We start from the raw sequence: 27,496 nt of genomic DNA, 5'->3' as shown, positions 1-27,496 counted from the left end.
TTCAGGTACAAATAATTTTATTTCACATTTCTATGTTGCAGTGCCTAGTTACAATAAGGAACGTCTCTCAAATGCTTTGACCATCATTATTACTGAGTAGCTACTTAGCAGTGTAGCCAGGTAAATACTGCTGCAGGAGACAATGATATCTTTAAATGTGTTGTTTACACTGTTGTTGACTGGAACCAGAACGTGAGCAAACTCAAGCAAACTCATACCACTGGCAAACTAAAACCAACCTGTAGAAGTAATTAAAGCAGACCCAAGTTAGACTTGGTCTACTAAAAAACCTCTGAAAGTATTTGACTGTACATCTTTACATCCCTTTAGACAGACTCAGACAAGCTCACAAAATAAAAATTCATATTCTGTGTCTGTAATCATGTTTACAGGAACAAGACAGTAAGTGCTTCTCTACCTTGTTACCCTGTCTTTTCCCACACAAGGTTGCTTCAGGTGTACCTGAGTCCACAAGGAGCAGAGATCTCGGGCTGTAGGTGTATAGGTCTACAGTTACAGCCCCAGGTGAGGGTGAGGCACAGCTTTACTTGAACAAGCAGTCTGAAGGGAGAGGCTACAGGTTTTAGAAAGTGACGACGGAGGAACCCCCAGGGCAGAGTTGTGCTGCCGTATGATGGGCCAGAACACCGGAGGGAGGGTGAGCTCACTGGACAGCACTCCTACAACCGGCTGGGGAGGCGGGTGGCCGTAGTGCTCCCTTGTCATGAAGGGGAAAAGGGGAGGAGAGTGAAGTCGTAGGGGGCACCGTGAAACATCAGAGTCTGAAGGAGCGAGAGGTGGGCAAACATCCCTAGTTTTATCCACATGAGGAGGAGGAGGAGAACAGCGACGAGGAGGGATGTTGCTGTCAATGTGTGGTGTGGTGAAGTCCTGCTTGTCTTCGGTCCTGACTTCCTCCTGTCCCACCTTGCTGTGATGTGGTGCCTCCTCCAGACTGTGGTCTCTGGAGAGCGGGGAGCACCTCTGACATTTCCGAAACTTTGCCCTCCTGTTCTTGAACCACACCTGGATGAGTAGTAGTAACAGCAAAGGAACATTTATTTATGAAGCACAATTCGGACACAAGGCAAGGTTTCAAAGTGCTTTACAAACATTTCAACTTTAAAAGGAAGTGGAAACCAACTTTAAAAGATTGAATTTAAAAAAATATATATGAAAACAAATTAAAAGTGATAAACACAACATTAGAAGGCAGCAGAAAATAAGTAGTAGTAGAGTATAACAGAGTACTTTATTAATCCCAAAGGGAAAATGCAGCATTACAGCGGCCAAATCACACATAAGAATCACAAAACAAACACACAAGGACGCTGAGAGAGGCAGATAAGAAAAATGTAATACCATGAAAACATAAATAACTAAAATCTTAACTAGAAACTGAGCTAAAACTAAACATGAGGACCATACTCTATAAATAACATTACAACAAATCTATATATACACTACACAGGTATGCATGGATTTGCTGTATAGTATTAGTCCTTAAATTAAGAAGTATTTTTGCTCTTAAGATTCACATCATGCCCATTAAAGTCTGAGAATTTACATTAATATCAAAAGCGAGATGCAGCAGGGTTTTATTCATGCATTCCAGCTAAATGTTCACCATAAATTAACAACTACAAACATGCAGTATTGGTTTCAGCAGGTTTCCAGTCAGGTGTTGGGTGGAGTGTGCTCTCACCTGAATGCGAGCCTCAGGCAGATTGATGCAGACAGCCAGCCTCTCTCTCATGCCGACATCGGGGTACTGTGTCTGTTGGAAGGCTTTCTCCAGAGCCTGCAGCTGCGACACTGTGAACGCTGTTCGGCTGCGGCGCTGCTTCTGCTGGTTGCCATACCGAGCCTCCAGAATAAGCTCTGGCAGGACAGAGAGAAACGAAAAGTCATCACCAAAATATAGTCAGCTGCAAGTTCTCTCCAACTTACTGTGAGAAGGAGCATGACATGGAAGTAATTTGCTATTTGCTATAGACATAGAGTCACTTAAAAAGTTACCTCCTTTCTTAGCTTGATACAAATCTGTAAAGTATGAATTCATAGTAGGCTTTGCATTAGTGGACGTTGAATCAGATGGATGACAGATATGAACAGTGGTGGAAGAAGTATAAAGATTCTTAACTTAAGTCAAAGTAGCAATACCACACTTTAAAATGCTCCATTACAAGTCATGCATTCATCATTTCACTTAGGTAGAAGTACATACGTATTATCAACAAATTAATGCAACAAAATGCATTAATGTGTCAATGTTGGAGCTGGTTTAGACATTTAGACACTGCTGGGCAATTAAATCCATCTTAAAAAAAGCATATTTTTATATATAAAATCTATCTTGTGCAATGCAATCAGGGGTGGATGAAGTACTCTGATCTTTTATTTAAGTAAAAGTAGCAGTACTACCGTGTAGAGATACTCTGTTACAAGTAGAAGTCAGTCATTAAAATGTTTACTTAATTAAAGGTACAAAAGTATTAGCATCAAGATATACTTAAAGTATGCCAAATGTGAAAGCTCGTTATGCAGAATGGCCTCTTTCAGAGTATATTGGATTCTAATTATTGATTTAAGCATTAATGTGTACATCACTTTAATGTTGCAGCTGGTGAAGGTGGAGCTACTTTATATACTGCTGGCTATAATAATACATCATAATCTGTAATTTGTTGATTATATATTGTATTATTAATCTGAATCTGCAAAGTAAGTAGTAACTAAACTTGTAAAATAAATGCAGTGGAGTAGAATAAAGCAGCAAATCATTTTGAACGTTGGACTAAACTGTTGGACTCAGGTTCCAGGACCATGATGACCTACCTGCCAGTCTCTCAGCCACAGAGAGGGTGTGCACTGCGGGGCTGGCTGCAGAGTAAACGTGGTACTGCTCCGCCATCTGGTGGTGCAGGTCGTACAGCAGGGAGTTAACACCGTGGAGGGGATGCACTCCACCGCTGGACGCGCCGCAGAAATTCAAGGAGTTCATATTGAATCTAAGGAAACAGAAAGACATATTTTACCGACTGAAGTTGTGTATTTTTAATATGGATAGCATTAAAATATATTAAAGTTGAAATGTACTTCCACTCTCAAACCCTATAGGAAAAGTCTAAAACTTTCTAAATACACTTGTTATGAAGTCAAGGGAGCAATTACTGTAGAATGAATACATAAATGTTATTATCTGTTAATTTCATAAATTAGCCAACAAATACACCAATCTGCGACAGAACATTAGTTATTATTAGAGAGACCAACTTTGTTTCTCAGTGCTCGCTAAAGTATTATTATTAGTCCCCTTTCTCTTCAGACTGTGAACTCTCTATTTTATAGTTCATTAGTAGGCCATGTATGTATGAAATGGTTAAAATTCAAATGAAGATCATTTGGACTAGTTTGAGTGCTCACGCCTAGCACCCGGTTTTGCATCTTACAGCCATAAAAGCAGCAGTCTGAACATTACAACTCAAAAACCAGTTTTCCTTTATATCCATCATCCAATAAGACATCTGAATTCTCCCCTCATTCAGCGACTTTTCCGTGATGAAAACATCTTTAAAGGCTCTTCTTTCCGCGCAGGTTTTTTAGTGTCCTTGGCTGTTTACCTGAGATCCGGACCATGAGCAGGAGCGTGAGATCCAGGTGCGCTTTTACGCGCAGGAGTCGACCTTGGTGAGCTGTAGTCCAGTATTTTCCTAGTCCAGTTTGGGCCTTATATCCTCGCACACCAGCGCTCTTTGTCGTGGCACGGATCTAATTCTCCGAAACCATTCTCAACCACGACTATTTAAGAAGCATTTACCCAGGCTCCCCTCAGCCATTAGCCAATAGAAAGAAAGGTATTAGCCGGGATTAGGTGGGATGAGGGAAGAGAGGGGGGTTGCAAGGGGCTCAAGTTTTTGAAACTATTGAACTTGAGAGATTTATGCCAAGGATCCCCTTTAAGCGAGCGTTTCATTCCCTCCCGTTAAAACAATTAAAACAATGTGGTCGGCTAATCTCCGAGGCAGGACAGATTAAAATAACAGCCTTTGATTGTGCTCTCCTTCTCAGTCCCCTTTCTCCCGTACCGCTGGCTTTGACAGTCTCCCATCGGAGGGGGTTTTGCTCTAAGGGTTTGTTTTGCTAACAGGCGCCATATTTTGCCTATAAACTGTCACCATGTGAAGTTAATCTGAAACCTGCTCAATGAGAACAATTTCTTAAGATCCAGCTGAGCTAAATGAGAAGTCTTCCCAGGAAAAACACCAAATCAGCACCGAAATGAAGTCCTCTAACACTTTGTATAAACCCGACCCCAGTGGTAACTGAGTACATTTACTCAAGTACTTGACTTAATAATGTGACTTTTTAATGTCACAGTGCTATAATTATTTGACAGCTAAAGTTACTTTGCAGATTCAGATTTTACCCACAAAATATTCATTTAATAAATGGTTTATAATAATGTAGTTGTAAGTACATTTTAAAGTGTTTATTAATGTACAGTATTTCTCCTAAGAAGACATATTTTATATTATTACTTCATTATCTGTTTATTAACCAGCCTCCATTTATGCATGCCCATAGGAGGAGTTGCAGTTGTTGACAGATACATTAATAAGCACTTATATCTGCTTGTAACTACATTATTGTGTGTTATAAACCATTTATGAAATGTTTATATACTGCTTATACATGCTAAATGGGGTTAGGTTGAGTATTTCCATTTTATGCCACTTTACTTCTGCTCCACTACATTTTAGAGCTAAATAAAGTACTTTTTACTACGTTTATCTGACAGCTATAGTTAGTAATTACTTTCAGATTTTACCCACAAGCTTATAAAACATGACGCATTGTTATAGATTACACTGCCCAGCAGTATATAAAGTAGTTAAAAGTTGCCCATTAAAACACAAAAATGCTTGAGATTGACAGTTAATTTTTCACCATGGAAACCACTAGGTCCATTTAGTGCTGTAGCTGTTTGGGAGCTTTCGATTACATCACATGATCTTCCTCAGCAGATGGAGTTTGCCCAAACCCTCCGCCTGACAACGGGGAAAACTCCATCTGCTGTGGAAGATCATGTGATATGATTGACAGCTCCAGAACAGCTACTAAATGGTCTTGTCTAAGATTGCTTTGTCAATTAAAATACTGTTCACACATTAATGCATAAATAATATTGTTAAATAATGTTGCATACTAAGTACTTTTACTTTGAATACATAACTAAATTTTTCTGATACTGCTTTTGTACCTTTATTAAATACAATGTGGAATGCAGACATTTTACTTTACATTGTGCTATTGCTACTTTTACTTAAGTAAAGTAGCTGACTACTTCTTCCACCACTGCCACACTCAGTAAAATCATATAACTTCACTTCATGTAGAGGTTGAGGGCTGTCGCCAGACTTCCTGAAGGTCCTGACTGGCCTCGTCCACACTGATGTGAAGTGCTTTGGAGAAAAAATCATATCACTCATCCAAACAAATGATATTTCCCACAGTGGGGGAAAGTAACTAGGTATTAAGCATTTTCTGTGCATCAAAGTTTAGTTTTGAGCTACTAGTACTTTACTTGAGTATTTCTATTTTCGGTCACTTTATACTTCTACTCCACTACATTTCAGAGGTAAATATTGTATATTTTAACTCCACTACGTTTATTTTACAGCTTTAGTTAGTTATTTTGCAAATTAGAATTAATACTAAAAAAATATAATCAACAAATAAATTATGATGTATTATTGTAGGTTAAGGCTACCCCGTATATGAAGTAATTAAAATTAGAGCACCTTTACCCGCTGCAGCATAAATGTGATGGACACATTAGTGCATCAACAATTATAATCCAATTATACAATATACATTATTCTGAGATGGGCCACTCTGCATAATGAGTACTGTTACTTTTTGTACTTTAAGTACATGTTGATGCTTTTCTACTTTCACTTAAGTCAAATTTTGAATGCATGACTTTTACTTGTTACAGAGTATTTCTGCACTGTGGTATTACTACTTTTACTTAAGTAAAAGATCTGAGTACTTCTGATTTTCCGTTAGGCCCAAAATCACAATCTGTACAACACACATCACCGTCTCTCCTTAGATCTTCAATGTGGAGGAGAAAAAAAACTTGAACAGGGAAAAAGGGAGATAACCTGAGAGAAGCAACAGAGGAGGGATCACTCTTATGGACAGACATGCATTAGATGTCTCATATACAGAGTAGACAATTTAGGCCAGTAATCGTTTTCCCCATCAAACGGTTACACACCAAACAACAACACTAAAATAGATAGAATAACCTAAGTCTGTGTGTTCAGAAATGGATACTGTATGATAAAGGTTTTTTCCAGACAGTTAAAGCAGGCTGGAATATAAAAGGTAAGCTTTCAAAAACGTTTTTTGAATACTGTAAAATCTGACAAGTTGATCATACTTACAGAAAACGGTTTGTAATTAGTAGTTTCAAGGTATGTTTACTTGATATCTTCTTGTTAAGTTTATTTAAAATGTAACTGTATTTACTTAATTTTCTTAATTTACAACACGAAAAGTGTAAAGCTCTCTAAAATAATACTTTGCGGTGAGTACAACTTGTCGCATATCCTTTGTTACCATTTCCGTGTCTTCAATTTCACTTCACGTTCTCAAACATATTTTGATGCAAAATAAGACGCTACAAGTACATTCCTCCACCCCTGTCAACTGCACATAAAGAAATCGCTTAATATTTTACAAATATTAACAGAAAAACATTGTGAGATGTCTTGACTGTTGTGTACTTTGAGGTTGTGCACAAATAACCATGGTCCACTTCTTCCTCTCACACTTGCACACAATCAACTACTCAGACTTCCAAAATATGTGAAAATGTTTGTGCTCTTTTCTCCCCTGGCTTTTTTCCTCCTCCTTTCGCTGTTCTTGGCTGTCAAGCTATATTAGTGTCCGATAGAAATAAGTCATTTAGAAGAGGCTCTGTCGGCCAGCCCCTCAGCCCCAGTAAAAGCTCCAGGATTAGGTCCCAGAGGCCTTTGTCTCCGCAGCCCGCAGGATTAGGGGAGATTTACTGTGAGGAGGGAAAAAAAGTAGTTATTTCATGGCACTTTCATGATGAAACCTGGCCAAAGCTGTGTTGGCTGGGGGGATTAGAGGCACACAAAGAGTGTGGTTGTGTGTGACCCTCCCTATCCCAGAGCCGCCCCCCACCCCTCTCGGATCATTTCCCCTTCTGCGAGCCCGGGTTCACCTCCTACTCATCAAGACGACCAGGGTTCAGCCTAAATGAGTAATGGCCTCATCAATTAACTCCTCAATTTCCTGTCATCCAAAACTGCTTCATCTTCAAATTTCCACAACAATCAGTGAGCTCTAAGCAACACTAACATCATGTTCCATTAAGTTAATCAGCAGTTTTGTGATTTCCAAGCAAGAAACAGGCCTTGGTGCAGTAGGTCTAATCACCAGGATGTGAGTATTTTGCATTCAAGACTTAGGTGCAGAGGTAAATGAGAAGTTACTGGATTTGAGTCCCTCCTATAGTGTTTAAAACCGCTTAAAAGGAGTTATCCTGCTCATAGAGGATCAACTTACACATACATGGATTACAGTGAATAAAAGACAAAAAGGCTGAGTCACATCACTGACAACAGTCTTACCACTGAGCAGGTGAAAGCTCGCGCAGGTTTAATAACTGTTGTCACATAGCGGAGGGAATTACAGGAACCTCACTGCTCTGCTGAAAGTACGAAAATGACGATGTGAATAGTCACTGTCAAAACATTCACTCCTTATCCTGCTTGATTTCAAACAACATGAGGTTATTAAAGTTTAGCTAATACAAGCCCCATCACATATTATTCTCTACTGTTGCAAACATACACTGAATGTATTGCAAAACATTTGATACTTAGGCAATGCCAGGAGTTTTATTAAAGACGAGAGGTTTCACTTTCTAATAAAGCACCAAAAGGGTGCCTTCATTAATGGTTAATAAATCATGTAGTAATCCAGGTACAAGCCATTAACAAGAACAGCTTTTGGGTTTCCAGGTGGTGAAAAATCCCTTTGACTGGTTAGATCGTTTGACCACTTATTTCTAGAGAAGGGCTGCTACCAATATATTAACACTCACAACTGCAGACTTGATGATTAAACTCTTTATTAATGACTTATTAACATTTTGTAGGCTCTAATGGCTTATTAGAAAGTGAGAAACCCATAAGCATTCATTAAAGGATTACCAACATTTATTACAGCATTATTACTCAATAGAAAGGGTAAACAGCTGCCAATAGGATTTTTCACAGCTTGGCAACCCAAAAGGTATTCTTATTAATGGATTATAACTGATCTGTAAAGCATTAGTCAATTATTAATCAACCATTAAGAAAGTTACAATTTTTAAAGACTTTAAAAATGGTGATTTATCAGAAGATGGTACCAAAAGCTGTGAAGGATTCATAAGCTTCCAGAAAAAATAAAAATGATCCAATGACCTGCTGTAACTATTGATTATTCTGCCAATTATTCCCTTGATCAATTGTTTTGGCTACACAATGTCAGAAAATGGTGAAAAAGGATGAACAAACTAGATCAGTTGTTGAACAAATCTGGTCTAATTTCCACATCAGGATTTCAGCTGTGGGTCCTCTGGCAACATATTCGCACCTGCAGAAAATAATTTAACCTGTCAAAATGGGACGAAGTGGGAACTGTCAGATGTTGGTTTAGGATAAAGACAAGCCAAAAATAAAGTATTGACTGATAATATTGAGAAAAAGCTCCACATTCCAAATAGATTTAGTTTATGATCACATAAAACAAAGAAAAGCAGCAAATCCTCCCAAATGAGAACTTGGAACTAGGAATTATTTGGCACATTTGTTTGAAAAACTATTAATTGATGAGTCTTTAAGTCTTTAGTCTAATAAAGTCCATAGACTAATAAATGATCGCCTGTTGTTTCATTTGACGTTTATTCATTAATGAAATACTTAGAAAACAGTTGAAGGGAGGCAGTTGGGGGGGGGGCAGCTAATTTCTCTTTTTTGTTATTGTCTTCTTTCTTTGTCATGAAGAGGTTTTTGTTAATGTCTCCTGTTTAACAGATGTTTCAGAAAGCAAACTCCCCTTATGTTCAGGCTTTCTTTAATTACTTATCAATAGTGGAAATTTGTATTGACAAGGGCCTGTCAGGAGGGGCCCTTTGTAGTTGTCAGTTATCTCAAAGGAAGGCCCCCCTTCAGACACAAACCGGATCGATCGGCATGCAGAACACAATTGAGAGGCCTTTTGGGGCACCGATGATAGTCCGGGAGCATGTGGGCCAAAGAGGGGAGAGCAGGCGGAGGAGCTAAAGACTTCTTCATCGGGGGAATCGATAGGGCCGATTGGCCTTTGACCTGAGGGAGACAGGGAGAGCGGGCGGCGGGTCAGCCGGTCTTTTTAAGCCCCTCTGAGTGCCAGGATCACGCTGTGAGGCCTGACACTGGCTATGACACACTCAGGGCTTAGAGTGACATTGACCCGGTTGCAAACACACCAAGTACACAAAAATAAATCTCAAAGATACACACACACATAGATGGCTTTGGTTCAGAGCAGAATTTAAATGAGAAGATCATTTTATGTCAGCTGGAAGCTTTTTTTACGTGAACCAATCCATTAGTCTGATTTTATTGATCTAAAATGAAGAGCTGCAAGTCTGAGAAATGCATTACACTAATAATTCCTCCTTTATAACACCTAGAGACTTATTACCTTCCAATTAGCTTCTTATGATCTCCTGTGCAGCCCTTGGGAGCACGGCAATAAGCAGTTACACCAGCAGATCAATATGAGGGGACTGAGTAAAGAGCAGCCTCTTAATTGGACGAGAGTGCTATAGATTAAAGACAGAGAGAGAGGGACAGGCAGCTGTGGGCGTCCCGTGGGTCAAGGGCACCCACAGTGGGCCAGACTGGGGTGCAAAGGGTGAACTCAAGACCAACAGAGAGAGAAAACAGACCCCGGCCTTTTTAAGCCATCGTCTTTTCAGCACCATCTTTTAAGGCCCAGTGATAACACAAACTGTGTAAACACAGATTTTTTGTCCACTTCCAAGTAAGTTTCCAAGTGAGTTTCATCCAAACTGAAGAGGAATGAAGTTACACCGGAAAAAGGGAGAGGATCCATCGAGTGCAGGAACATTTAATATGCTAAATATGTGCACAAATGAAAACATTCAATGGCATGAAGAACTGATGCTGCCTGAGGAAGAGCACCACGCCTGTGCACATATTTGGCATATTCAATTTTCTCACTTTTCTGGATTTAATGGCTCCCCCTTCTGCTTGTCTGTGTATTCCTGTTTGGGAAGCCCTTTTCCGCTGTTTCTCATTCATTCTCAGGAATCAAGTTGCATATGTGTAATGTCATTCTCTGCCTGAAGTATTTTGAGTCTTTAAATGCAGTTTATTCTGAGGGTTATGTGTAAAATATGTCTGATTTTCCAGCACTACCGATGAGTTATTTAAGGATGCAACAGATCAAGAACCTTTTCCTAAAGACCTTCAGAGCTGAAATGATTCGTTAAATAATTGATTAGTGGATTGACAGAAAATTAATTGGCAACTACTTTGATGATTGATTAATCATTTTAGTCATTTTTAAATAAAAAATGCCATCTGCAGGTTCCAGCTTCTTTAATTTGAGGATTTACTGCATTCAAGACTTAGGTGCAGAGGTAAATGAGAAGTTACTGGATTTGAGTCCCTCCTATAGTGTTTAAAACCGCTTAAAAGGAGTTATCCTGCTCATAGAGGATCAACTTACACATACATGGATTACAGTGAATAAAAGACAAAAAGGCTGAGTCACATCACTGACAACAGTTTGTCAAATTAATTGGCAACTACTTTGATGATTGATTAATCATTTTAGTCATTTTTAAATAAAAAATGCCATCTGCAGGTTCCAGCTTCTTTAATTTGAGGATTTACTGCATTCAAGACTTAGGTGCAGAGGTAAATGAGAAGTTACTGGATTTGAGTCCCTCCTATAGTGTTTAAAACCGCTTAAAAGGAGTTATCCTGCTCATAGAGGATCAACTTACACATACATGGATTACAGTGAATAAAAGACTGCTTTTCTTTGTCTTATATGATAGTAAACTGAATATCTTTGGGTTTGGGGCTGATGGTCGGACAAAATAAGTCACTTGAATTGTGACAGTTTTGGCTCCAACTTCAAATGTCATGTTTTGTCCGATTAAAAGTCCAAAACCCAAATATATTCAGTTAATCATTAAATGATTTTAATGATTAATCGATTATCAAAATAGTTGCAGATTATTTTTCTGTATATCGGCTAATCAATAAATTGACTAATGGTTTCAGTCTATTCAGGATGTAGGCAGTAAAGTGTTTCTTTGCTCTGGCTCTCGCTGAGATAATGCAGCTTTCTATCTCTCCGCATGGGGTCCGTTTTTGGAGCCCCGGCCTGCAGCTTCCCCCTCGTGACCCCCACTAGTCAAAGGTGATCACAGGGAAGAGAGAAAGAGAGGGGCACTGATCGAATTTGATAATGAAGACGACCCTTCTAAGCTGCTTTTCTCCACATGTTCATAATCTCTGCAACACTCAATAAACACTAGGAAGCCCCCCTCCGTCACTGGAACATTGTGTAGGTATTGATCTCAGCTAACTGGCTCTTTTAATACCTGGGGTCTGTGGCCCGGCCTGGGGAAATGCATGCTGACATGTGACGGGAGGAGCTTAACAGGCAAACACACCGAAGAAAGGATGGGCCTCTCAGTTTAGCATTTCTCTCCCATTTTTTCCTATTTACACATCTGCTGAAGAAAGGCGAATTACGGCCGCTGCACCTGCTGTTAAGGGGACATATAGACTGCAAGAGGCCCGGCACTGTACTGAGGAAAAAGCTGTCACACTGTCAAAAACTATTTGTGCAGCAGAGGTGGAAGTAGCATTAAAACACTGTAAAAATACTCCCATTACAAGTAAAAGTACTGAAAGTATCATCAGCAACATGTGCTTTAAGTATCAAAAGTAAAAGTAAGTTTTATCAATTTCAAGTTTTTCACTTAACTCTTCATATTAAGTTTCTAAAGAAAAAACAGGAGCAGCTATAAGTTCTTCTATCAGATGAAGAACTGACTCTTCAAACCTAAGTTCAGTTAACTCACATTTTTAAGGCAGCAGGGGAACTTACGTTTTTTAGTTACTGAGCCAAATAAACAGTAACTAAAGCAGTCAGATAAATGTTGTGCAGTAAAAAGTACAATATTTGCTTCTGAAAATAGTGGTGTACAAATATACAGTAGCATTAAATGGAAGCACTAAAGTAAAGTACAAATATCTCAAAATTGTACAGTACTTCAGTAAATCTTCTTAGTTACATTCCACTACTGTTGTGCAGGTATATGGACTGTTGAGATGTATAGAAATAGCAACATCTTCTTTTAACTAATACCTTTTAATAGAAAAAGATAAACAACAAAAAATTAACAAATACAAAAGGAAACTGCTTACAGCGTATGTACAGAACTCGTCGTTTTCAACATAAAACAGCACAGGTTAGCTGGTACTCACTAAATGATAATTGTCTGTAATTAATAACCCAGGCCTAATTCAACAATACTGAACCTAATTTTGTCTTTATGGAGGAATAACATATCATACCTGCTATCACAATGATTCCTGTTGTTTTATTTCATGCAGTGCACATGACACAGAGACAGTTGTGGATATAGTCAGTATTTTGTCTGGACTATAAAATACAGTGATATATTCCATCAACTATACCAAATAAGTAGGTAGCAGAGACTTCACATTTCTGCTGAGGGTCTTTTATAAGATCAAGTATTATAGGATTAGTCAGGTTTGAGAGGCCAAGAAACAACTCGATAAGAGTCGCACCTTCAACAGAGCATCAGTGACGGGGTGCAATGTGAAAAACACAAGTGCATTTACATAGCAATGTTCGACAGACTAGACATAAATGCACTCAAGTGTAACTAAGAACAAGTAATGTGTTATTCATTAGAAGTGAATGCTTTATAACACAGAGGTACTCAGACTTGGGCCCTATACAACAAGAGCGTTTCTATAGTGCAATTTAGGCTGAAGATACAGCCTGGCATGAATATCATATTAATCATCATTGTTCAGCGGACAATGTCCTGGCATTTTAAGTAGTTCTTCTATAGAAAGGTTTTATTCATAAATTGTTTGAGGCCTTAACAGACACTGCTCAAATAAACAGAAATACATTTTAACTAACATTATTTAGAACTGAAATACCAACAAGCAAATGAAAACACTGTTAATTTGGGCTTCTATTGCTTTGAAGGGACTGGCAGTTCTCTTATTCAGTCCAGTAGGTAGCAACGACAGTAGGCTCTTTTTCTGCTGAAAACTTCCAACTGTGCTGAATCATCCCTCCCTCCCCGAAACTCTGACCTTAACTCTCTGGGAGCAGGTGCAGGCCTGCTGAACTTATCTGTCTCCCTGCAACCAACATGAAGGCAAAAAGCTGAACGGAGAAAAGTGGAGTAGAGGGGTCAGAGGTCATCTTTTGACCTTTGCATCCTCCTTGATCTTCCAAATCATCAGCTCCATGCAGGCAGATGCATCTTCGCTCGAGTCGTGGCCCTCCACTGGAAACACATGAACAAATGACAGAAATTACTTCTTTTTTTTTTACCTGAACACTGCAGCGCTGAACATGTAAAAAGCTACATTAGTACAGGACAGTTTCTATTAGATTAATACAGATAAATGGTAACCTTCTAGTAATCTGAAAACAGCACACAATATGAATCAATGAAAAAAAATGTTGTGTTGTTAAGGATGATGTTAAGGAGATGAGTCCATAGCCATGCTAGCGGCTCTGTGAGGCTGTACTGCATTAAATGCTAACATCAGCATGCTAACATGCTCACAATGATGATGCTAACATGCTGATGTTTAGCAGGTATAATGTTTACCATGTTCACCATCTTAGTTTAGCGTGTTAGCATGCTAACATCTGATAAATCAGCACTAAACACAAAGTACAGCTGAGGCTGATGGGAATGGCGTTAGTTTTGCAGGTATTTGGTCAGAAACCAAAGAATTAGACAAATTGCTTTTTCGACCTGATGATGGCGCTGGAACAAAAGTTAAACGATCAGCAAAGTTCAATGCATCCTAAGAGAGACATGAATGTTTGTACCAAATTTCATAGAAAATCTATCCAATAGTTGTCGAGACATTTCACTCAAAACCATAAATATCAACTTCATGGTGGCGCTGGAGGAAAAGTCAGGGCATCACCAAAGTCATTAAGAAACATCGTCTCCCCTGAGGATATAACCAGCTTATGGCTCTGTTAAAGGGACAGTTCACCCCAAAATCAAAAATAAATTTTTCTTCTTACCTGTAGTGCTATTTATCCATCTAGATTGTTTTGGTGTGAGTTGCAGAGTTTTGGAGATATCGGCCGTAGAGATGTCTGCTTTTTTTGAATATTATGGGACTATATGGCTCTCGGCTTGTGGTGCTCAAAGCGCCAAAAAATACATTCGAAAAACAGAAACGTCTCTTTTCAGAAATCATGACCCGGTTACTCAAGATAATCCACAGACCTTGTTGTGAGCAGTTTTATGTAAGAACTATTGGTAGAAAGAAAATAGTTCCTACATGAAACTGCTCACAATAATACTCACTATCTTGAGTAACCTGGTCATTCTGAAGAGACATTGCTGTTGAGTTTTTCAAATGTTTTTGGGGTGTTTTTGGCGTTTCAAAAAAGGCAAACATCTCTACGGCCGATATCTCCAAAACTCTGCAACTCACACCAAAATATTCTAGATGGATAAATATCACTACAGGTAAGAGGAAAAATATGTATTTTTGATTTTGGGGTGATCTGTCCCTTTAAGGTTGACAGATGTGGAGACGAAGAGATGAGAAAGGAATGTTAAGTTTCCCAAAGACAATGCTGCGTCTGCAGGAATCTTTGACTCTGACACTGACAGAGGAGCACATCATTAGTAGTGATGGAGGAAAAAACTGCACTAAACATGGGTTTAACACTCAGGCTTCAGTTGACACAGTGTGCATGAGTGACATCTGCTGGTGACATGGATGTAGTGCGGTCTGCACTACATCCATGTCACCAGCAGATATAAGACACATTTATAAGATACAGGCTTCCTCTGGATGTGATGCACCAGACATACATATTTATCAGTTTATTCAGTTTAATTTCATGAGTGAGTGAACTGGACCCATTCCTAGGATTTATTTTATTGGACATCAGGATTTACTACATTACTATTATTGACCTGTAAGAACCCTACTGTTAGAACCAGTGCTGTATTTTGTATTTCTACTAACATTGCCGTTTTCCCATCTACAGCTCCTATTGTACCCCCAGGACATCCAAATGAGGAGGTATCTCTCTTTGAACTACCTCTCCTAAAGTTTTTTTTAAATGTTTTTCTTTTTCTCCAAAGGTTTTTGCCCCGACTTCTTAATAGAGTAAGGCCTTGGTGAATGAAATAGAGCTGCTGTGGGCCTATAAAGCCCATTAAAACATTTTATACAATATCGGGCTATACAAATAAACTTGACTTCAGTCATTTTGTTTGAGATTATTAATGTTAACTTGACAGGTCTGTAAATCTACAGGCTATGCTTCAATGAAATGTGCTCAACAACTAAAGATTAACTGATGCCGACAATCAATCAATCAGTCAATCTTTAGTTGTTGACATGGAATTTGACAGGAGTCGGTTACAAATGGAGATTATGTAATTATGCTCCAGGGCATAAATGTGCTCAGGATGCAGAAGAGAGGGTCTGTTTGTGTAACTAGGGCCATGTTAATATGACGGAATATGACGAAATATGCGGATGAAATGCTTTAAGACAGTTTACTTATTTAAATCCTAACAATGTCATAATTTAGAAGATTATTTTCATACACATTAGTTTAAAATGCCTCAGAGCTTTGCTGTCACTAGTTAGAACAACATCTACCTGTTTAATGCCTGGATGCAACTAAACCTGTAAGCATTAATAATGTCATATTGTGAAATAACACATATTGGATGTTTGCAGTGCTATCATTTTTTGGCAAACTAATATGTCAGCACAAAAAGTAATGGATAATGATACATGTTTATAACAACTCTTGTAAAAAGCAACAATACAGCTTGCTGCGAGTTGTGTGATTTTCCCACCGTTGTCCTGGATGATGCGTTTGAGGTGGTCGGCCATCAGGTTCCTCAAGGCACGTTTGTAGGGCAAGCCGAGGCGGTGAGGGAACACGATGGACGTGTCTACGACTGAACTGTGGATTAGCTGGAAGCAAGAGAGACAGAAAGAAAAGGACAGAGAGAGCATTACATTAGGGCTGGGACGACATGCTTATCTCTCGATTAGATACTATCATAATACTTCGATAGGTATTGTGATTCTTAAGTATTGTGATTTGATATTACAATTTATTGCGATTTTTGTTTGCTTTTTTAACACTAGACCATGGGAAAAAGTTTAATCATACACTTCTAGAGACTGTACATCATGTTGTGATACTGTATTTTGAATAATCATTTCCTCTGCCACTAACAGTATTAAAGGTCCAGTGTGTAACACTTAGGAGGAGCTATTGGCAATAATGGAATATAATATTTATAAGTATGTTTTCATTAGTGTATAATCACCTGAAAATAAGAATCATTATGTTTTCGTTACCTTAGAATGAGCCCTTTATATCTACATAGGAATCGGGTCCTCTTCCACGGAGTCCGCCATGTTGCACCTCCATGTTTCTACAGTAGCCCAGAACGGACAAACCAAACACTGGCTCTAGATATGGCCTTTCACATTTTTTGCAAGTTTAGCGGCCATCGTAGGTTCTCCTACACGCTTGGAACGGGAGGGTGAGGGGAAGGGTTATCAGATGGTTGCAATCTGCAACCTCACCGCTAGATGCCACTAAATCCTACACACTGGACCTTTCATGGGACAATACACACCCTCCTCTGTGTCACAGCTACACATGTAATATTTTTACAATAAAAATCTTGCCTAATACATGCATTAAATCATGCTTATACGTAATCAATTCAAACAATTCACAATTTTTCGTGGGAAGTGAAGAGAAAATAAAGGTGTGGTGCAAACTGACTGATAAGGAGACATTTCTTTGTTTGTCACCAAAGCATATCTGATATCACATCAGTAACAGGCAGCAGAGAGTGACAATAACGGTATTGTTGAAAAAGCTAACATTGTATGAATCATTTGCAAGCTTCTCAAAAGCGTCAAATAAAAAGTCTTGAAGATTATTGACGAGTCACGGTACCTTCAGAGCGAGCAGGTCGCTCTCCAGACTGTGTCCTATGAGGATGGATTCAGCACTGAACATACTGAGCAGCACTGCCTGAACATCTCTCAGACTGATGGTGACGTTCTCCAAGTCCTCCTCCGTCACACCTGAAAATCTGTGAGATAACATACAACATATACGTATACTGCCTTTAGAATACTATGACTGTTTCAAAGACATATTTAAGACAACTGACAATTGCTTTCATTACCAGTTAAACTCAATAGCAACACAACCCTCACAGTGTCAAGTGAGACAAACTCACCGTGTGTTGTAATCAACCACTTTGCTTTCAGGTTTGACAAATGTGTCGTAGATGACTTTCATCTCAGAGTCAATGACTGTCACTCTCGTCAGTTCCAGGCCCTGCCTTGTGTAACACTGTTTCAGAGGAGAGAAAAACACAAGTCTATGTGACTTTGAATACAAAATATAATATAAGTTTGGAATAAGGACATAAAGTACAGCACAACTGTATAGTAAAAGTGACAAATTATTAATTTTATCTTAATTTTACCCATGCTGTAACAAATGAATCAGCACTGAGTGACTCTCCATGTCCCATGTGTATTAAACTGGCCTAAAATAAATCAAATCTTAAATCAAACACACACACACACACACACGATTGCTGTTTAAGGCCAGTTGTGCATTTAGATCAGAGTTTTTCCGTAGATACAAAACCTCTGTCTGACTCACCATCTCACAGTCCAAAGCAAATACCCCTCCATTGCCATCTGGTGGGAGAGCTTTACTGAACGTTGTGACGTAGCCATCAAATGACTCTTTACGCCCGTCCTGAACATGTTGCTGTGGGAATATGAAATGTTTTAAGTCTGGGGATGTTTATCAAACATGTTTAAAAAGTGCAGAAAATAACTTCAAAACAAGTAAGAGGGAAGTTTTATTGTAAGTTATCCTGGAAGTGCTTGATTGGCAGTTTGTAGTGTTCAGGAATACAGCCAGTAAAAAGACACAGCTAAGCATTTAAAGTTACCCGACACACTGAATTCTGATATTGTAAGACATGCCATAAACCTATCCCAGAAAAAGATATATATCCCTGAAGCGGAAAGACAGTGGGTTAATGATTATTAGTCTATTGTCAGACAAAAATAGCACCAGTAAATAAGATATATAAAACAAATATTCAAGGTTTTTTGACAGATACATAAGAAAATTAACATCTCTACCAGTTTTAACAACAACCAAACATTATGAACGTCACTACCCTTTAAACTTCCTCCATTAGCTTTTCTTATATTACATTGTTCAATTTTATGTTTGAAAGTAGTTTTTCTTTCGAAATGCCCCATTTTATGTCTACATTAGCCCACTAAGCCATGACAGCCCATATATTTGACTTCCATAAAATGCAAAGAAGAAAAACTAATAGCTGTTGGCTTGAAAAAAGGATGATACCTTGGAAACCTGGCAACCTGGCGTGCCCACAGCTGCAGCACAGCAGCTGTAGTTGGTCTCCCAGCCTCCAGCGACTGACAGAGAAGACAGGGCAGAACGAGTCGGACAGAGACAGAGGTAAATAAAAAAAGAGGGGGGAGAGGGAGTTAGATTTGGCAGTATGAATTACAAGACAAAAAAGTCCAAAATGTGCATTTATAATATTGATGTTTATTAACACTTTACATTCAATAAATGAAAACAAAGTTACCTTTATGTCTCCGCAATCGTCCCCAGTGAAAGCTACATTCCTCTTTCCGTATACAGTTGCCATTGACATTGATCTTATACTCTGCTCCACATCGACAGCATATCTTGTTGAGCGCTGGAAAAACATTACAGAGTGTCAGCTGAAAGTCGAATAATTGCTGGACCACATATACCAATGTTAATATAATGTAGTACTGGCCATTAGAAATGGGTGCGAGAGCTGTGGGGTCACTCACGGTCTGAAATGGCCTTTTTCTCTGGGAGGTTGTATATGACGGCTTTGCCGGGAGCCTCAGGGTTCGTTCTCGGGTATCCGTGCTCCTGAAGCTGCTCCTCCGTCATCATGTACGCCTTCAGCTTCCTGTACAGTGTGGCTCCTACAGTGAGACAGAGCAACAAGTAAAACAAATGTTGTCTTTAAGCAATGATGTAATACAACATACGCTGAAAATGTGAAGAAACAGAAGATGGAGACAGTGCGCGTGGCAGATTTATGCTGTTTGTTTTTTACTCAGACAAGCTGACCATAAATATTTCTGCATGTGGAGAGACATACGTATGTTGCAAGAAACCTTCAACACAACCTGCTAAATGTTGTGGGCTTTGACCAGTTGGCTTAAAAGGTTACAGACTGTTTTCCTGTTATACACTGACAAAATTAATTCAATTAAGTATAAACAACAATAATCAAGGGCTGCAACTAATGATTATTTTCATTATTATTTCATTATTTTCCTTTTTTATTATGGATTGACATCAAAAAATTGTGAAAAATGCCCATCCAAATTTCCTTTTTTTGTCTGACCAACACTCCAAAACCAAAAGACATTCAGTTTACTATCATCTAAGATGAGAAAAAACAGCAAATCCTCACACTGAAGACGCATTTCTGCTCCAAATAAATACTTGGCAAAAACGTTGCTTTAATTTTCAGTTGATGGACTAATCGTTTCAGCTCTCGTTTTCAGTTAATAATGACATTAAAATGTGCCTTTGAAAAGGCTGCTGTAACCAGCAAATGTTTGGTATTTTTACTTGATAAATGACTTGAAGGATTTATCAATTAATTTCCTGTTAACCACACCAGTCAACAGTTCTTTGAGCAATACTACAGTCATGTAAACATATTCCCTCTGATGTCAGGTCATGGGGCAGGGAGTTTGCCATAAACAGAACAGGAGGTTGTCATGTGGTTATTTGAACAGTTTCACTGTTACTGTAAACTGACTCAACACATCACAGTAAAGTAGTAAAGAGTAAACGAAAGTCCACAAGTCTCTACTTGACGCACGAGATTATTTCAGTATTTTCTAATTTTTCTCTTTCTTTTTTCTTCTCTTGGCTTTTAGATTTTATCAGTGGTATAATCTGCATTTTTATGTTTTCGGGGATCTGATCAGGTGACTGAAGAAAAATGGGAATGACATGAAAACAATATATTCAGGAAATATGTTCAATAACAATTCTAGAGAAGGAGAACTGAAAACACTGAAAACATGCTACTTCTTGTCATCTTGACTGTGGCCCTCTGTGGGAGTTAGCTGAGTACAGAGTAAAAGAAAAATCTAACTTGTCCCATACCAATGAGTTTCTCCTCCTGCTGTTTACCCATCCTGTTGACAGTGAAGCTGGTTGTAGCAGCAAGACGACCTCCCAGAACTTCCTCGTGGGACTGGGCCCTCCTGTTCGCAACTGACCCTGGGTCCTCTGCAGAAAAACACACACAAACACATAGAAATGTAGTCTATCCACCGAATACAACCATCAAAATTCTGGTCAAAGGCTGGAAACTATTTTTCATGTTCATATTTGCACATGTGAGGACATAAACTGATATGATATTGTGCAGTGTATCATAATGATATGATATAATGTATTTGGCACATCTAGCACATGCAGTCCTTAGTTTTGTGTGTAGGTTTTTGTTCATGCATGTAAACAAACATACTGCATGTTACTCTGTACAAGGACTGAGGTGACATACTGGTGACAGGCGATGCACAGGAGCTGCTCTTGGAGCGGAGCTTCTTCAGAGTGTTGACAGCGACATTGAGGTAGATGTTCTTGCTGCTACTGCGCTCATACACAAGTTTCTCCTCATCAAGGGCCTGAAACAGTAAAACCTCTGTCACTGTCAAAACCACAGCTTGTTCAACTGAAGCACTTATTGAATCTCCTTTGCATTCAAGACCAGGGTGTGATTAGAGCCTGTAGCGTTCTTATTCATGAAGAACCATCTTCATTGACACATTTTCAAAACTATACATGGTTTATAAGCTTGGCTAGGTATTAGGTATGTTGGGACAGAAGAAATGTCTGATAAACAATAAAAAAACATCAACCAGCTCTGGGTGCAATTAGCGAAAACTGGGTGTTATTCATACCATCTGGAAGGCAACGTCCTCTGATTGGCAAAATTTGACACATTCATCTATGAAAGTGTTGAGGTAGCGCTGGCGGATGTTGGTGGGAACTTTGGCCCCAAACTCAGTGGGGATGATGGGGCGCTTCATTGAACCACTCTGAAAAAATCAAAAGAGAAAGAGAACACTAACAGTAAAACACATCCTAGAGATTAAGCAAATATTTCTCTTAAGAGAGGCGGCCCACCTCTGCTAGTACATCATGATGGTTATGCAAGGATGTGCAGACAAAATACAAAACAAATATTCAGAAAAACAATCAACAGCATGAAATTTTATGGATTTTGTGGCATGTGGATACCTTCATGGTGGGTGTGTGCGCCACCCTCTTCTGCATGACAGTGGACACGGTCTTGGACAAGATGCCAGCGGTGGTTTGGGCCTTGACAGTCTGATGGGTCTGGCTGGGGGATAACACTCGACTGGCAGCTGGTGTAACATCTGCAGGAGCTAGTCAGACACACACATTGTACATGTGACTTTCTACTTAAACAGTCGAAATAGTTCCATTTCTACCCATCTGAGAAGAGAGTATGAGGCCATGATATCTACTTAAGGTTTCACTTTAACATAACAAGACATGATCAGGGGAAAGCAGATATGATTATGTAAAAATAAAAACAAAAGCTGAATCCTGCTACAAAATAAGGTAGTGGAGGCACTCGTACTTGTTTTAGAGGATGTTATCTGTGGGTTGGGGCGGTGCGCTATTCTCTTCCTCTCTCCAGAAAAGCTGGCGCTGGAGCTCTGTGGATCAGCTTTGACTGAAGCAGAAAGCTGAGCAGCTTGCTGCTGTGCCATCTGCATACGCTGGTAGCAGACCTCCTGGGCTGTGAGTCTCTTGTACGGCCGCATCACATTTTTTTTTGAAGGTGCGTCAGTCTGATAAAAACAGAAGCACGTTTTATTAAAAAGTGACCACTTTGTTCTTAATACGGAAAGTATGATGCTGCACTATGTTTAATAATTATTAGCTAATAAACAGTTAATTTATTATTAGTTATCAAACATACAAAATACTGATTTTCAATCTATAACTTCAACTCATGTGAATATACCTCGAATTTACATGGCCCAAAAAACAAAACAAAAAAACAAACTACAGACTGGGTCTTTAATGAAGCTGCCATAGACAGCATAGCCCAGAAAGGCTGTGTCGTCGAAAGCATCCTTATAAAGGTGAATATATCAGCTGACTGTTTAGGAAACAGATAGCTTCCTGTCAAAGCAGATGGTGTATTTAGATGCTACAACCTGTACGGGTGGAAATCCCCAACACCACCCTTGCTGCACCAACATTTTCATAGCTCTTTCAGTGTTTACTTCCTTGTTTGTTCTAATGTAACTGTGTAGGCTTCCTAAAGTACCTAACAGCACTACCTATGATGACAATGTCACAATGCTCTCCCTACCTTGGCTCCCATGTACATGCTTGCAAGGACAGGAAGTCAGTTTCCAACGCAGAGTCATACAGAGTCAACCACAACTGTACAAGTTTTCAACAGAGTGACTGAGTTTAAGTGGAAATAAAACTGCTTCTTACCGAAAGGGCTTGAGGATTCTCCATGGCATAATACTTATTTGATGCACAATTGAATGCTGTTACTTTACCACTGTGTGTTAATTTTGTACATTACTTTGGTGATAAAGTTGTGTTGTCATGGTAACAGAATTTGTACTTATTTTAAACAGTTACTGTTTTGTAAACAAACATGATTTGTACAAAATGATGTTCTGAATTACTGTATCCTGCGATAATGTTTTACAACACAGGCAGAGATATTGTGTGTTCATGACTGACTGACTTAAATTTGCCTTGTGACAGCACTGTGGGACGGAGAAGGCTACAAACTTACATTTCCTTTGGCAACAAAATGGGAGACTCTCTTCTTTTGACCGGGAAAGAGAGTGGTTAAAGTGCTCTCTGTGCTTTTCTCGTCCTCTGAATCCCTAGAGGGCTGAGAGAGCACAACATAGCATGTTAATTAAATCCCACCAACTGGCATTTGCATAATATGACTAATAAAAAAAACAGTATGTAGTAAGTGAAAAAGACAACTAAAGTGCAAAAGTATGGCGAGAAAGAAACACAAATACCTGTTTAGTTTGCCTTCCCTTGTCTTCCCTCTTCACTTCCTTGGATTCATTAAAGATCCGCAAACACTCCTCCATGGGATCTGAGTCAAAGTCCAGATCGTCCTGGAAACTAGAAAAGTCGAATCCAACAGCATCAACCTCGTCCTTACCTGGCCTGCTGCCCTCCACACCACCGTCATCCTCATCGTCAGTGGAAGACGGAGTCAGCTCTGACGCTTTCCTCTTGTTCAGACGTCCCCTCTTTAAAGCATCAGCAGATTTTCTCACCAGCACTTCTTCGGGTTCCTCGTCGTCGTCGTCGTCGTAATCATCATCATCATCCACCTCTATCGGTTCGGCCTCCTCTGGGCTCTCATCTCCAAACAGATCAGCATGGCTGAGACTCAGACTTCGCCGTTTGTCCTCAAGTCTTTTCCCATTTGATGAGCTGATGTTTTGCCTCACCTTATCTTTACTGTTTGCAGAACTACCTTTACTGTTACTACTACTGCTCGCGCTACTAGAACTGCTTTTACTAAATTTCTTTACATCCTTTTCTCTTTTACTGCTATCAAGTTTACCATTTTTGTGTTGGCGGTCCTTATACCTGCTGAGTTCCTTTTCCTTGTCTGATATCTTGGGTTTCTTGCTTTCCCTTGCACCATTTTCTGTATCTTTATCTCGTTTGCTTGAGTCTGTTTTTACTTTTCCCACAGCTTTGACCTTACCATCACTTCTCTTTTCATCTCTTACTTCCCTCTGAACTTTATCAGATGTCTTAACCTTAACTGTGTTTTTCCTATCATCTCTTTTTCCATGACTCTTGTTCTCTTTCTTTGCAGAGTCCTGGTTTGAGTTCTTCATTGACCCTTTGTCTTTACTGCTGCTGCTGCTACTACTCTTACTACCAGTTGTTTTGTTTACTTCCTTTTCAAGTTTATGCACTTTCTCAGATTTGCCACTTTTCTCATGACTAGTTCGACTAGCCACCTTCTTTTTCTCTAGGCTGTCCTTTCGTTTAATATCTTCCGGGACGTCCGAGTCCCCTGCCAAGTCCTCTTTATTTCTCTGTGTCAGTGCATTAAGCAAACTTTCAGTTCTCTCTTTTCTCTCCTTCCCCACAGCATCCCAAAGTGACCCACTGTTGCCTTTTCTCCGCTGGAGATTACTAAGTGACGTGGGTCGATACTCTGTTCCAGAGCTCTCCCCATCAGAGTTAGAGAAAGTGTATTTCTTTGAATCTACACTCTGCTGTCGTGTTTTTTTCACAGCTACAACACACTCCTCATCTGACATATCTGATCCTGGTAATTTGTGTGTCTTCCTTCCCATCGTCTTAACAGCTTGTGCACACTTGTCCCTCTTGCGTTTCACTGTGATTCCTGCCGCGTAGTTGGACAGCGGGTCATACTCCATATCTGTAGATGGTTTTGAAATGTCCACAGTGTATTTACACTTAGAGGAGGATGTGCTGTTGGAGTACTTTGGACTGGGGGGAGGAGAGGGGAGTTGGTGTGTGTGTGTCCGAGATGGAGGCTTTTTCACTGAAGAAGGAACATATTCCATGGAGTTACTATTGTTCCCCTGGTTGTCTGAATCCAAAGTATACTTGCTGCAGCCAGGGGTGGGATTATAACCTCCCAATGTCATCTGATAACTCCCAGGGTCATAGGCCATGTGTGAAGGTGGTGTTTTACTTTTAACAACATCAGATGAAGACAAATTGGTACTCCTGCTGGGATTGTATGGTTCATCCCCAATCCGAGAGAGCTTCTTCTTCTCCCTCTCCACCTCGCTCCGGACCTCCTCGATGGCCTTGTTGACCAGTTCCAGAGCACCACTGAGGTCTCCTGAGGCAGCTGGCTTTCCATTCTGCTGCTCCTCAGGCCTCACAACTTCTGGGTTGAAGGGATCATAACCTTGATCTGCAGGGATGCAAGACAGTCTTAATAAAACTGGCCAATAGAATAATAAAAGGTCCACTTACTAGCTTTTCAGGGGCTTTCAATTGAGAATGCATCAATCCGGTCTGCCACAATACTGACCTTACTGAGCATCGGCCCTAATGTGACCGATCCACATTACAACAGTTTCTTTGTCACTGGAATTATAAAAGTCAGTGTTTATGCTTTAAGTTACATTCATTCAGTGACAAAAGGCCACTCACTCAATTTTAGTGCCACAGCAAACCCTGGAGCATAATGTACTGTATTGTCTTATTTATCCAAATGGTTCCATGCAGTGAGGTAGCTGTTATACAGATTAGAAATTTAGGAAAATGAGAGAATTGGTATCGGCAGACTCCTTGAGTTTAGGTATTAGAATCAGTACCAGGAAAGAGAACGTTGGATCGGTGCATCCCTACTTTCCATCACATCTCAAGGTCTTCCTCAGAGGATGTAGTTAGCCACAGAGAGTTAAATAGACAATGCAGGTGTCATCACATGAAATGAAGATCAAACTTCAATCTTTAAAAAAAAAAAACATGCAAAAACATACGCCACAATATATGCTACTGTAACAAGCTAAGTCTATGGATTAATTTTATATTGAGGACTCTCTTGGGATGATAAGAAGAGACAACTCTCTGGGTGGCAACAAAAAAATCCAGGAGGACAACTTGAATATTGTTCTTCAAGGGGAATTTACTCAGCAGAAAAACAACTACTGGACTATACGTCAATCCCACTACCTAACTGTTCACCTTCTGTAATCCTGCCTTCGTATTGTAAGACACACACTTTGGTTTGCTGCTACAAGTGCAATAACTGTATTTTACTGCTGGTAACGCTGCTACCTGCAGACACAGGACACTTTATGCTCCACCTGATTCCATTACCTCAAGTGCAATTTTTTGTATAGATTTTCCAATTACAACTTTATCTCCTTACTTTATCTGTAACTATTGTCTCAATGCACTTAGTGTAGGTGTATACAGTATCTGGTACCTTCGTTTTGTATATAGCAGATGTACCTAGTGCATATAGTATTGTTTTTTCACAATTACTGAACAGTATGCATCTGTACTTCTGTTGCTTTCACACTTCAATTTCCCTGTGTGGGCTCCATACAGTTTATCTAGTACTTCCTAGCAATTAATTACCTCAGTTTACAGCAGCCATAGGGAAACGGGACTGAAGTGGTTATTTGCACAGTGCCACTAACGTCAACAGAAAGTCATTTTACACAGTTATTGGTTTCGTTAGCTCGTTTCGACACATTTTCAACACCTTGGTCCAGTCCACACACGTCCTCGCTACCTACTCTGCGAGCGAAGTATTCAAGTCAATTCTGGATTTAATAAAATAATACTCAGCACCTTTCTGTGCGGAGTGAAGGTCTCTTTGCTTTTTAACATCTGCTGGAGCTCCGTAGGACGACCGTCTCTGCTGGCTGTGCCTGAAGTGACAGTACGGTCTGTTGCACCCATTTCTGCTTCCTTTGCCCTCGCTGTACTCCGCGTAAAACGGACAGTCAATCCCTCGGAAGAAGCCGGTGGATCTTAGCATTATCTCCAGATGTTACTCTCATGCCCGCATGAACACGTTCGGTCTTTTTTTTTCCTTTGTAATATTCGTCGTACTGCAAAAGCTTGTCGGAGCGACGGAACAATAACAACGTCCCTACGGCGCCATGTTGGATTGGTCGAGGGGGGGGATGCGGGGGCTGAAATCTCGCGTGAGTTCACACGTGTCGCGCTCCTTGACGTCACAGAGAATCGTGAACCGTTAACTTTGAACGGGAAGATATAACGTTAACGCTTTCTGCTCCCAAACCTCACACCAGTTAGCGAAAGAAAGCCTGTACTATTTCTACTTGTGAACCACACATTTGCTCTTAACGTGTGATGGGTGATTCTCAGTCGCTAATACAGCAGTTCGTGGACATTTACGTTTCTCTCCTTTCAACTTTATTCCGTTTTTTCCGTTGCC

The 27,496-nt window shown here is 39.7% G+C and overlaps 2 protein-coding genes across 2 annotated transcripts; both read right to left on the bottom strand.

Moving 5' to 3' along the window:
- zgc:101100 (uncharacterized protein LOC445169 homolog) lies at window positions 1–3,799 on the bottom strand. The gene is made up of 4 exons (XM_044199181.1): window positions 3,624–3,799; window positions 2,839–3,011; window positions 1,706–1,881; window positions 1–1,026 (listed from the first exon to the last, which is right to left on the bottom strand). Exons 2-4 carry the CDS (start codon window positions 3,002–3,004, stop codon window positions 514–516), a joined length of 855 nt encoding a protein of 284 aa, XP_044055116.1. The 5' UTR covers window positions 3,005–3,011; window positions 3,624–3,799; the 3' UTR covers window positions 1–513.
- An 8,671-nt stretch (window positions 3,800–12,470) lies between these two features.
- Window positions 12,471–27,225, bottom strand: rexo1 (REX1, RNA exonuclease 1 homolog). The gene is made up of 16 exons (XM_044200389.1): window positions 26,884–27,225; window positions 23,586–25,489; window positions 23,345–23,446; window positions 22,157–22,370; window positions 21,790–21,938; window positions 21,450–21,587; window positions 21,050–21,173; window positions 20,647–20,772; window positions 19,302–19,442; window positions 19,067–19,180; window positions 18,817–18,890; window positions 18,094–18,204; window positions 17,660–17,775; window positions 17,371–17,509; window positions 16,244–16,364; window positions 12,471–13,672 (listed from the first exon to the last, which is right to left on the bottom strand). Exons 1-16 carry the CDS (start codon window positions 27,071–27,073, stop codon window positions 13,584–13,586), a joined length of 3,852 nt encoding a protein of 1,283 aa, XP_044056324.1. The 5' UTR covers window positions 27,074–27,225; the 3' UTR covers window positions 12,471–13,583.
- Between the last annotated feature and the right edge of the window lie 271 nt (window positions 27,226–27,496).

Source organism: Siniperca chuatsi, linkage group LG6 (genome assembly GCF_020085105.1).
Source record: "Siniperca chuatsi isolate FFG_IHB_CAS linkage group LG6, ASM2008510v1, whole genome shotgun sequence".
NCBI lineage: Eukaryota > Metazoa > Chordata > Actinopteri > Centrarchiformes > Sinipercidae > Siniperca > Siniperca chuatsi.
Note: the sequence above shows the minus strand (reverse complement) of the source record. Positions and strands in the feature narration are given on the sequence as shown.

What these genes read in the sequence shown, in the direction of transcription:
- rexo1 (XM_044200389.1), bottom strand. Translation starts at nt 27,073, where the DNA reads ATGCTAAGATCCACCGGCTTCTTCCGAGGGATTGACTGTCCGTTTTAC. An exon ending in AGGACGTTGCCTTCCAGATG is followed by an intron (nt 21,174 to 21,449) that starts GTATGAATAACA and finishes TTACTGTTTCAG; the next exon opens with GCCCTTGATGAGGAGAAACT. An exon ending in ACGATTGCGGAGACATAAAG is followed by an intron (nt 18,891 to 19,066) that starts GTAACTTTGTTT and finishes CTTCTCTGTCAG; the next exon opens with TCGCTGGAGGCTGGGAGACC.
- zgc:101100 (XM_044199181.1), bottom strand. Translation starts at nt 3,004, where the DNA reads ATGAACTCCTTGAATTTCTGCGGCGCGTCCAGCGGTGGAGTGCATCCC. An exon ending in TGTGGCTGAGAGACTGGCAG is followed by an intron (nt 1,882 to 2,838) that starts GTAGGTCATCAT and finishes CTGTCCTGCCAG; the next exon opens with AGCTTATTCTGGAGGCTCGG. An exon ending in TGCCTGAGGCTCGCATTCAG is followed by an intron (nt 1,027 to 1,705) that starts GTGAGAGCACAC and finishes CTACTCATCCAG; the next exon opens with GTGTGGTTCAAGAACAGGAG.